General features: G+C 47.0%; 1 protein-coding gene across 3 annotated transcripts in view; it reads right to left on the bottom strand.

Annotated features, from left to right (window-relative positions):
• Positions 1-955: 955 nt before the first annotated feature.
• NDE1 (nudE neurodevelopment protein 1) overlaps positions 956-12,268 on the bottom strand; it is a 40,354-nt gene continuing 29,041 nt past the window's right edge. For 2 of the 3 annotated variants that reach the window (XM_055561804.1, XM_055561803.1), the window contains exons 5-9: positions 7,741-7,877; positions 6,243-6,422; positions 4,858-4,949; positions 3,225-3,376; positions 956-2,375 (exon numbers count right to left, since the gene is read on the bottom strand). In XM_055561804.1, coding sequence (XP_055417779.1) covers positions 2,282-2,375; positions 3,225-3,376; positions 4,858-4,949; positions 6,243-6,422; positions 7,741-7,877 — 655 coding nt within the window. In that variant the 3' untranslated portion in view covers positions 956-2,281. Of the gene's footprint in view, positions 2,506-3,224; positions 3,377-4,857; positions 4,950-6,242; positions 6,423-7,740; positions 7,878-12,268 lie in introns of all 3 variants that reach the window. The other variant, XM_055561805.1, reaches the window with a different exon arrangement.

Genomic DNA, 12,268 nt, shown 5'->3' with positions numbered 1-12,268 from the left:
TGAAGTCAGGGTTGTTAATTCATTAAATCGGGAAACTGAGGTCTAGGGAGGTGAGATGAATTGTCCAACACCCCACAGCTGGCCAGGAGGAGAGCAGAACCTCAGAGTGAGTCTGAGGGAGGGGCTCTTCCACACAGGAGGTGAGCAGCTCGAGGCTCAGGGAGCAGGACAGGGCTCAGAAAGAACATGCACATCAATCAAAACAGCACGTGATGGGGACTTCCCTGGTGGCTGAGACTTTGCCTTCAATGCAGGGGGTGTGGGTTTGAACCCTGGTCGAGCAAGATCCCACATGCCTTACAGCCAAAAAAACAAAACATAAGACAGAAGCAATATTACAAGTTCAATAAAGACTTTAAAAACTATCCACATAAAAAATTCTTAAAAAAGAAAACACACAAACCAGGTATGTAGTTAATGTGAAGAATAATAAGCATTCCTTGAATGTACGAGTTAAAACACAAGACTTCGCCCAGTAGGGGTTGACAAACTTTTTCTATAAAGGCCCAGAAATGGTCTCTGTCACATTTGTGTCTTTTTTTTTTTTTAATTATTAAACTATCCTTTAAAAATGTATAAACTGTTCTTGGCGTGAGGGCCATAAAAACCGGGTCTGGGCCAGTCCTTTCCTTCACCTGCATGCTCTAGACCGAGCTGCCTGGCAAAGGTTCCATTCAACACAAACGACTCCATACTCAGACTCTGTGGGCTCAAACAGACTGAAAAGAAAGGAATCACAAAGACCGAGGACACGCTGAAAGACCAAATGTCGATACAACTTGAATAGGACATACACATGTTCCAAACACAATTCTAAGCTGACCCGAAAGGAAATTTTTAAAAAGTAGGCTTTTTTTTCATTGTCACTTTGTTAAAAAAAAAGTTTTCCACCATAGGATGCACAAACACAGAAGCACTAACCGGCATTTACTGACCGCCACAAACTAGCTGAAAATCAGTTTCTCTTGATTTTATTGTTCTTTTAAAAAAATAAAAGTACATCTTTTACCGATACAGGTTAGAGTGTTGCCATGGTAACGAGGTGAGCACTGGAGTTTAATTCTCTGCTGAATTTCAGTAGCACTTGAAAAGTTCTGTTTTCAACTGGATATTTTTGCTGTTCTTTTGGAAAAATAACTTAGTAACAGAAGGCTGTTAGGCTGCATGCATATGCCTGAATTCCCATGTTCTTTTTACTTGTGTCCAAAGTGTGAGGCGGCTGTTCCAAACCAGCAGGGAGGAGCCACATGCTGTCTGCATGGAAATCCTGGGTTCATTTCTTCTTTAATAAGGATGCTCCCAATGCAACCCTGGTGGCTTCATCTTATCTGAAGGTCACCTTGATTATTTCATCAAGGCTTTGAATGAAGTCCTGTTCTCAGGGGCTGCATCGCTAAGGCCATCACCCCCCAGAAACCCTCAGAAGCAGAGGTCACTCCCAGACCAGGGTGGGAGGCTCAGGACAAGGATAGGTCTAAAGAGGACACAGATTTTCCACTGACCTGGTCCCCACAAAATTCACACTGAAACTCAAGCATGCCTCTAAAAGCCTCAGCGACAGGCAGATTAAAAAGTCTTGGAGGCACATGTGTATAAAACAGCCAGTGGGAAGCTGCTGTATAGCCCAGGGAGCTCAGCTCGGTGCTCTGTGACGACCTAGAGGGGTGGGATACATGTATACACGTCGCTGATTCACTCTGCTGTACAGCAGAAACTAAACAACACTGTAAAGCAATTATACTCCACTTTGGGGGAAAAAAAAGGTCTTGGAGGTACACCACACCACAGTTTAAATAAAAGGTACGTGCCTGTTCTATTCTTCACCCCAGGCGTGATTTCAGGGCACGGACCCCTGTCGTGCCATGGCGCACTGGAGATTTTGTTCTGGAAGAAGCACCAGCTGTCGGGGGCAGGGTGCGCCTAGGATGGGCTCAGGCTCCACTTCACAGGTGTCTCCGATCATTAAAAACACCTCTCAAGACCAACTGGGACTCAGCTCAGCTGACAAGGATAGGGTGGCCTTGGCACCCACGTCGCCCTTTCCAGAGGGTCAGGTTGGTCCCATCCCCCGGCTGTACACGCCAACACGGAGGCTGGGGGTTAAGGGACTGCATTTCCTGCAGCCAACGACCCAGGGCCACCGGCGATGGCCTTGGTCACTTGGCTTTGTGTGACTGCTTGCTCGTATTTCTCAAACTAACTTAAAAAAACCCCAAAACACCCAAAACCTAGTTTAAGGAGGGAAGGAGGGGAAGGGCTCGCCTCAGCTTCCGTGGCTTTCCTAAAGCAACATCTTGACTACACCCTGGGCTGACGGCAGCGACGGTGAGGAAACATTCGACGACGGCTTCCCAAACTCCAGGCGTTTTCCCAACCTTCAGACAGAGCAAACCAAGTTAAGCAGACATTACAGCTGTTCTAGGCTGGCTAGCACGGGGCCCACCAAGTTACAAGGGTGAATATCAAGGTCGGGAGCAGTGTCTCACTGGGTCTCAATTTTCTCTCCTGTGAAATGAAGAAAAGGACACTGGCCATCTAGCGCTCACGGCCCTCCCTCAAAGCCACACAAAGAGCCCAGTCGCAGAAGACCCTCCAAAGAACACCCCCGGCTAAAGGTCCAGAAGTTACGTGCATGCTGGGGAAAACAAATTCTTCCTCTCCTGTCCTCCATCTGCCACTGACCACCCCAAATCTGCATGGCCCGGGGGCCAGTGAGATGGTGGCACATGTTAGAAAATTCTAGAATCTGGAGGCCGCCCTGATTTTCTTCAGGCCAGAAAATAAATGAAGCTGTTAGAGGTCAGGTTTGTGTTTTCCAATCCAGTGACTGGCTTCAGGAATCCAGTGACTGGCTTCAGGAATCCAGTCTGGCTGATTTAGTTTCCTGAAGGTTCTAAAGGGTTTAAAAAAAAAAAAATCAAAATCCTCTTCTGGGGGAAGCAGAGCAGTGTTTGAAGCCTGAGTCGCAAACAAGTGATTTATACCAAGGGCTTTCTCACAGCATGACTGGGAGCTGGGGCTGTAGAGTCAATACAAATGACCGTCTTCCTGGCCATTTGCCCAAACCAGAAGATATCAACTAACTCGGCCTTAAGGGATAGAGAGATATGCTGACATAATTCCTGCAACTTTCAAAAACACGGCTATCGGTCGGGGGTCAGAGGCTTCTGGCTGGAGTGGACGGGTTCTCCCAACACCAAGGAGGAACAGCGCAGGGAACTGACCCTTTGTCGCCGAGAGGCACGTTGCTGCCGCCGGGCCGCCTGTCCACGCCGTCTCTGTTTTTGCTCCCCCGCCCCGAGGCTGGGCCACTGGCTCGGCCTGGGGACTGATCGTACACGAAGTTCCGGCAGGAAGCAAGTTTGGACTCCAGGGCCTGGAGAGAGAGATGCTTTCACAGCTCAAGTTGAAGACAAGAACCCTTACACCCCTCTTCAGAGCCCATATTGTTGTTCGGTCGCCCAGCTGTGTCCCACTCTTTGCAACCCCCTGGACCGTAGCACACCAGGCCTCCCTGTCCCTCACCATCCGCTGGAGGTTGCCCAGGTGCGTGTCCATCGCGTCGGTGAGGCCACCACGGTTACTGTGTGTATGGGCCATCAGAGCCCATCCACATCATGATAAGCTAAGAGCGTGGCTCTCACACTAGAACCACCAATGTTAGAGCCATTGTATTAGAACCCCAAAGCGTGCCCTTCCTGCCCCCCAAATTCAGTGTACATCCAGCTCATACAACTGGTGGTCTAAGATATCTAGAGCCTCCTAAAAAGCCACTAACCCTACCTATGATCCAAGTCTGCCTACAAGAATGAAATTGACTTTTGGAACCATTCAGTGTTGCTGTTATCTAGATAATCACACACCATGTGGCAGGAGGTTTGAATAAGAACTTGCCTCGCGGTGAACAGACCCTCTGGGAACCAGATGGGCGCTGAGATCACCCTGGGCTTCTCTATAATCTAACTGTAAAAATCTGTCTGTAAAACAGCAAACCAGGAAACCAAAAGCCAAAAAGAAAAACACAGGAAACGCGTCGCAAGCTTCTATTAACTCTGAATACACACATTCTGGTCAATGACAGACGGGCAGGACTCAAACTATGCGGCTTTCCATTTTTAAAAATTCAGAAAGGCATCGTTTTTAAAAATAAGAGAAACAACGACAGAGAATAGCTGTGTGATTTCTTAAGCACCAAAGACTCCTTCCCTGTAATTAACATAAAACCTGTAAGGTCATGTTCTCTGCCCAGCCTTTCAAGATTTTCTCCTTAACTCTCTGAGCAAATAAAAACCATGTCTGACAAAATGTGCCATTCCCTGGAGAAGGGAATGGCAAACCACTTCAGTATTCTTGCCTCAAGGACTCCATGAACAGTGTGAAAAGGGAAGTTTTCAATTTTTCTCAGTTTCTTCAAACTGAGAAAAATATCACTAATGCCATTCAAATTTCCCCAACTGCCAGGGAAAATGGCCCAGGGAAAGAACAGTGTACCTGGGGATCTAAGGGTGCCTCAGGGTCAGAGCCTGGGTTTGTCAGAAACAGTGCTCCCCGAGGGCCTTCCCTGGAGGTCCAGCGGTTAGGACTCTGGGCTTTCACTGCCCGGGACTTGGGTTCAATCCCTGGTCGCGGAACTAAGACACAAGCCATGCAGCCAAAACCAAATGAAACTTTAAAAACCAGAAACACCACCCACAGACGCACAGCAGGTCTAAGGGACACAAGACGAGCCAGGCCTACACCTGCACCCGTGAAGCCTCTGCCAGAGGGGAAGCGGCCAGTACGATCATGCCTCAAGCCTCCCGAAGACAGAGGATGCCACGTGAACGCCGGGCACCACGCCACGCGATGCCGTCTTACCCCCACTTTCCGCAGCAGGTCTCCCACGATGTTGAGGGCTGATATCCGGGCTGCGGGCGTGAGGGGGGTCCCCCCAGTGGAGTCGTCCAGGCCTGTGTGTGTAAAAGGACGCACACGTGACACCAACACACATGGAAAAGTCTGTGCACTAACGTATCTCAGTGTGAAATCTGGAGGTGGGTCCCCGTGCCCTCTGACCGCCAACGCTGCCCTGTTTCAATCACTAGGGTGCTGCCCGACATAACGAGAGTACCTGATGACCAGCTTCTCGTAGCCTTATGATGACTATCCTCAGTATTTATCTCTAGATGCTATTCTTTGAAATAAAAAAAAAGCAAGTCCTCTGAAACTCGGAGGAACTCCATACAGTTAATTAACATTCCCAGCATCTGAACAAGGCCCACTGGTCAGGGTTCCACCCCTCGGAGTCCCCTCTCTCTTCTGAGCAGGGCTCACAGGGCTCAGGGATCAGCATCACCCGGGCACTCGTCAGAAATGCAGGATCTCAGGTCCCGCCCACACCTGCTGCAGCTGAGGCCCAGCTGAGGCACGTGCTTAAAGGGGGACTAGCCTGGGACTCTGGCAACGGAACACTCTGTGCCTGCTGGGCACAAGCTGAGGGACAGGCAGTATGTGGTGGGGTCAGCCCAGAGCCTGCCCGCCACTGGCCAGCTGAGCGACGTCAGGCCAGCTCCATAACCCGGAGTCTCAGTCTCCTTATCCATCAGATGGGGGCAGGGCTTGCAATACTTGCTTCTTGGGCCTCAATGCAAATCCAAGGAGGTGGTACGTACCCACAGAGCACAACAAGCAGAAGATTGAAACAGGGCAGCGCTGGGGGTCAGAGGACAGGGACCCACCTCTGGATTGCACCTCCTGAGTGCTCAGTAATTGTCTATTATTATTATTTGTTATTAAGTGGCCCAATTAGAGCCCCACAGCCAATCAGTCATCAGAGGGGCTGGGTGAGCACTCCATTTTTTGGTTTGTCCCCCACTCAGCACAGGTTATGCTGGGAACAGTTCTACAGAATGTATTGCTGGACCCACAAAATGTTTTATCTTGTTATTCAACTATTTAACTTAGGAGATTTCATATACAACACAAAGACTTCTGGCCTCTGGTCCTTACCAAAGGACCCACACCTCTCATGGCTGAAGCAGAGAGGTGGCAGCCCCTCTGGACGAGACATCGGTTCTCTGGTTTGCCGCACACTCCACTGCTCACTGTCACCTCACATTCAAGAGGCTCCTCCCACCTACCGCATTAGTCTGCCCCTGTGAGCCCCGCCTCTGCTCCCTGCTGTACAGCCTGGCCCTATTTCTCTCTCACCCAGGAAAGCCTTGTGAAGCCAAGAGAACCCTCCCAACTCCCATCCCCCTTACCACGTCTGAAGGTCCCAGGAGTGTTTAAACTCGAGCTGGGTCCTCGATGAGCTATGGGGGTGGACGGCACGGAGCCAGTGGCCTGCACCGCTGTGTCTGTCCTCTCAGCGTCCACCGAGCTGGGCATGGGCGTCCTGGGCTTCTCCTGCTTTTGCTGCACAGCCAATTCCTGCCGCAAGTCTAGGCGAGGAAAAGGATTCCGATTAAGCCCTTGTTGCGGGTGATGGGGCTGGAGACAAGTAGTGATGGGGCAGTGAGCAAGAGCCACCACCAGAGTGAGAAACTCCCGGTGGAAACCCTGAATGAAGTAGACCCCAGTGACCTTGCCCTGCAGGCTTGCAAGACCACACAGTTTTTCTTCTGAGTAAAAACAAAAAGATTAAAAAAAAAAAACTTTTAAAATTATGACTGTAGTGTTTCAGGAAAATTCCAATGTATCAGGATATACAGAGTACCAAGTGAAGACATGCCTTCCCAATCCACCCTCGAATGCTCAGCCTCACTCCTGATCACTGTAACATGGGGGTGAGCGTTTCAATCCTTTTTCTCTGCATTTTCACACATAAAGTTTATATATATGTGTGTGTGTGTGTGCATATCTTTTAAGCATATAATTTTTATTAAGCATAACTAGAAACATATATCTACCATCTACGTACTTTCCCCCTTCTATGTTATATCCTAACAAGCTTTCTATGACATTTATATCTGTATCATGTTTGTTTCAACTATTTAACATTCCACAAAATAAATCTATGTAATTTACATAAGCAAATGATTACTGATGAACATTTAGGAACAACTACGTTTTAAACTCGAGAATTTTACTTTTTAATCCCTCTTCTACTGGCTACACATTAGAAACCAAATGAACGTCATAAACAATTAACGAGGACTTTAACAAAATCTATTGTGAACCCAATTTGGATGACCTGGGAATGTGTTAGAAGGCTGGGGGAATTCCCTGGTGACCCAGTGGTTAGGACTCCACGCTTTCACTGCCAAAGGTATGTGTTCGATTCCTGGCTGGGGAATTAAAAGCCCACAAGCTGCATTGTATGGCCAAATTGAAAAAAAAAAAAAAAAAGCCCTACCTCTAGAAGTGCTCCAAAGAGCAAATGCTGATAAGATTCCTGAGTTCCAAGCCACTTGCATTAGCAGCCATCACATTTCAAAAGTAAAGAGCTGGCTAGCAAGTCCATCAACAGGCATTTTCCCCCCACAAAACTCCTGTGCTCCTGCTAAACATAAAGCTGGTGATGGACTTAAATACCCACTAGGGGTCTTCACAGAGTTGGACATTTGACAGCTCCTAGCACAGGGTAGGAATCAAGCCTCAACTTGCCCAGTGTGATCCCCACCCTTGGACCAGAGCGCCGAGAAGGGTGCAGATTCCAGCAAAGGGCGTGCTGGGCAATGCTGTGGGACAGGACAGCCTCAGGCCAGGAGAGGGCACAACGCTGGTCAAACCCACAGACCAAAGCCCTGGCCACCTGACCTCTGGCTTCATCCTTTAGTCGCTGAACAGATTCGAGGAGATTCTCCTTCTCATCCAGTTCGCTCTCCAGGAAGGCGTTTCTTTCTATGGCTTGATTCAAACGCTGTTCAAAGTCCTCCAGTGACATGATCGTGGCCCTGGGTGAGAGACCAGCAAGGTTGCCCGAGGGAACAAATGCATCTGTTATGTGCCCGAGAGACGAGACACCTGGGGAGCGGGCCCCGGCTCCCGCACGTCCTAATCCCAGAGATGAGCAGCCCCTCGACTTCGGGACCAGGCTCTTCACCTGCACAGCCCATCAGCTCACGAGGCGCACAAGGCTGTCCCGTGGATTAACTGAAAGCATGTCCACACAGCACTTAAAACACGAGCCAGGACCTAATTAGGACCACAGACAGGCCCCGATCAAACGCCAAGAGCAGCACGTTCCATCTTGTCTCAGAGACTCACCATGTAGTCAGCATTCAGAACATCCCACTAAGATGCACGTGCAATCTAGTAATCATGCATTTACATGCCTAAGAGAGGCCTTCTTTATCCCTCAGTTACCTTAACAAGTTAAAAGAGTTTCAAACGCCCAGCCCAGCTGCCCTAACAACCACGTATTTCAGATAGTGCAGACGGGCCACTGGAATGTCATGTTAAAGGCACTGACATGTGCAGCAATGAGGAAGTCTGTTTCACTCTGTCTGGGACGTTCCTGGTGGATAAGAATTCCCCTGCCAATGCAGGGCACACAGGTTCAATCACTGGTCCTGGAAGACCCCACATGCTGCAAAGCAACTAAGCCCAAGCACCACAACTACTGAGCCCACACTCAAGAGCCCTCACGTCACAATTGCCGAATCTCCATGCTACAACTACTGAAGCCCACGTGCCCCAGAGCCTGTGCTCCACGCAACACGAGAAGCCACCACCACGAGCATCTTCACTATAATGAAGAGTAGCCTGTGCTCACTGCAACTAGAGAAAGCCTGCACGCAGCAACGAAGACCTGCTGCTGCTGCTGCTAAGTCACGTCAGTCGTGTCCGACTCTGTGCAACCCCATAGACGGCAGCCCACAGGCTCCCCCGTCCCCGGGATTCTCCAGGCAACAACACTGGAGTGGGTTGCCATTTCCTTCTCCAATGCATGAAAGTGAAAAGTGAAAGTGAAGTCGCTCAGTCGTGTCCGACTCCTAGCGACCCCATGGACTACAGCGCACCAGGCTCCTCCATCCATGGGATTTTCCGGGCAAGAGTACTGGAGTGAGACCTAGCGCAACCAAAAAAAAAAAAAAATATCTTTAACTTGTTTGGACAAGCTGCGTCCTCTGGGACTCAGTTTCCTCACATGCAAAGCAGAGGTGCAGGGGTAGTAACAGGACCTCCGCGCGGGGCGGGGGGAGTGGGGAAACACACAACAGGTGTCTCACAGATGCTTGACGAACGTCAGCAATTCTCCTCGCCGAGTCCGAGTTTATGTCCGAAGACCTTTAACATATCCTGAATCATCTCATAGTGATTAAAAACATCTGGAATGAAACCCTCCTGGCTCTAATACGTAAGGCTATCTAAGTGTTCTTAAGGAACTTGACCTCTCTGGGCCTCCAGGCCTTCAAAGGCCAAGTGAGGGTCAATCATTTAACTCGTCCATCCACAGATGAATGGATAAAGAAGCCGTGGTACATACATGCAATGGAATATTACTCAGCCATAAAAAGGAAAGCATTTGAGTCAGTTCTAATGAGGTGGATGAACCTACAGCCTATTATACAGAATGAAGTAAATCAGAAAGAGAAAAATAAACATCATACATTAACACATATATATGGAATCTATAAAGACGATACTGATGAACCTATTGGCAGGGCAGCAGTGGAGATGCAAACATAGAGAACAAACTTATGGACATGGGGTGTGGGGTAGGAAGGAGAGGGTGGGATGAATGGAGAGACTGTGGCATGGAAATATATACGCTAACACATGTAAAACAGACAGCCAATGGGAATTTGCTGTAAGACTCAGGGAATGCAAACCAGGGCTCTGTGACAACCCAGGGGGTAGGATGGGGAGGGACACTCCAGAGGGAGGGGATATATGTATTCCTATGGCTGATCCATGTTGATGTATGGCAGAAACCAACACAATATTGTAATTATGCTTCAATTAAAAACAAATTTAAAAAATCATTCATTTCTTCAGCACTGCCTTCTAAGTCCAGATTGAGTCCTAATGTAGGAACTAATGTTCCTAACGCAAAGGGTCTTTTGAAGTAAAGAAGATAAAGTTACCAAAAATGCCTGATTAAAAACAATAAAGGGATGATATTTAAGAATACAAGACTGGAATCAGTTAAAATGATCCTAAGGCTGGCATGTCAAACAACAACAAAGATGCTGTAGCTAGGAATTCATGTAACAACAGACGTCTAAGATTTGAGGCCACAGAGGCTTACTGAAATGCAAACATATGCTATTTATGAGGAGGCAGACCCCAAATCATAAAGAAATCAATTCTCTGTAAGTTATCTAATAAGTTTAACACCATCCTAATAAAACTACAGGCTTCCCAGGTGGCGCTAGTGATAAAGAACCTGCCTGCCAATGATGGAGACATCAGAGACGCAAGTTGGATCCCTTGGTTGGGAAGATTCCCCTGGAGGAGGGTATGGCAACCCACTCCAGTATTCTTGCCTGGAGAATCCCATGGACAGAGGAGCCTGGAGGGCTACAGTCCACAGGGTCTCACAGAGTTGGACATGACTGAGCAACTATCACTCACATTCAGCATTTAATAAAAATACGAACAGGTTTTTATTTGAGGTATAAGGCACAGGGGGACCGATTTGAAAGATGATGAGATAACGAAACAAGAATGGTCAGAAGAACATTAATAGTAAAAAAAGAATGAGACCTTGCCACTTGTGACAACATGGATGGACCTAGAGAGTATTAAATCAGAGACAGACAAGTATCATATATTTCAGTTACATTTAGAACCTAAAAAATATTAATAAATGAACAAACACAACAAAACAGGGTTACAGATACAGAGATTAAACAGGTGGTTGCCAGAGAAGAGGGGGTTGGAGGAGGAGAAAAATAGGTGCGGTAGATTGAAAGTGAAAGTGTTCATCGCTCAGTCAAGTCTGACTCTTTGCAACCCCGGGGACTGTAGCCCGCCAGGCTCCTCTGTCTGTGGAATTCTCCAGGCAAGAATACTGGAGTGGGTTGCCATTCCCTTCTCCAGGGGATCTTCCCGACCAAGGGCTCAAACACAGGTCTCCTGCATTGCAGGCAAACTCTTAACCGACTGAGCCATCAGGGAAGCTAGATTGCAGCATGCAACATAATTATAATTAATACCGCTGTATGTTAAAAGTTGTTAAGAGGTTAAATCCTAAGAGTTCTTACCAGAAAAAGACCACTTTTTTTCCATTTTTTAAATATTGCATCTATAAGAGATGATGGGTATCCACTAAATATATTGTGAGAGTCATTTCATGATGTATGTAAGTCAATTCCTTGTGCTATATACACTTAAACTTATATAGTGCTGTATGTCAATTAAATCTCAATAAAACTGAAAGAAAAAAATGGCCAGGAGAACTGTGAAAGAGATCAGGGGAGCTAGTTCCACCAGAAACAAAGAACATGTTATTATGAAGCCTCAATAATGAAGAGGGCTGCAGTGTGCAAGTTATAAGAGCAGACAGGTCAAAGAGAACCAAAGGTCCGGAAATGGATCCAAATGCATATGAGAATTTAATTTATGATAAAGGTGGCATCACAAATCATCAATGAAAAAGACGCCTGGTTCAATTTTAGGTCTGGGGACTACCAGGTAGCCACCGGGAAAAATTAATGTTGGATCTAATGTTGCACCCCAAGATGAACTTCAACTGGATCAAAAACTTAAAATCACTAATTGGTCAAAATCTACTATTGGCTTCTGGAATGCCAGAGAAATGAAGAACAACTTCAGCAGCATTTCTGGCATTCCTGAACTTGTGTGGATCAATAACTGTATACAATCAGTTTGACTGGGTAATACCAGCAGGGCACAGCACTTAGGTCTATTGTTACTTTGTGAATATTTACTTTCAACTAAAGGTAAGTACCCTAGTTGTCATCTGAGTGACAAATAGCTCTATGTGCTTTATATGCTGAAATTCTGTCAACTGATATATAAAAGCATATCTATATACAAGAGTAAAATGCAAAAAAGCATATTTATTATAGTAAAATGATGCAATACATAATGACTGTGAAAGCTGTTTATCTCACAGACAGTTATGAGAAACTGAAAACAGGCAAGTGGAAAAACAGATTTTCAGTAAATATTCATATTAAGACATACATCTTCTCTTCAACAGAGGAGATTAAGAAGAGGAGGCAAGAATACACAGAACTGTCCAAAAAAGGTTTTAATGACCTGGATAACCAAGAAGGTGTGATCACTTACCTAGAGCCAGACATCCTGAAATGTGAAGACAAGTGGGTCTCAGGAAGCATTACTACAAAGCTAGTGGAGGTGACAGAATTTC

The sequence above is a fragment of the Bubalus kerabau genome, chromosome 23 (assembly GCF_029407905.1).
Source record: "Bubalus kerabau isolate K-KA32 ecotype Philippines breed swamp buffalo chromosome 23, PCC_UOA_SB_1v2, whole genome shotgun sequence".
Lineage (NCBI taxonomy): Eukaryota > Metazoa > Chordata > Mammalia > Artiodactyla > Bovidae > Bubalus > Bubalus kerabau.
This window is presented reverse-complemented; position numbering and strand designations above follow the sequence as displayed.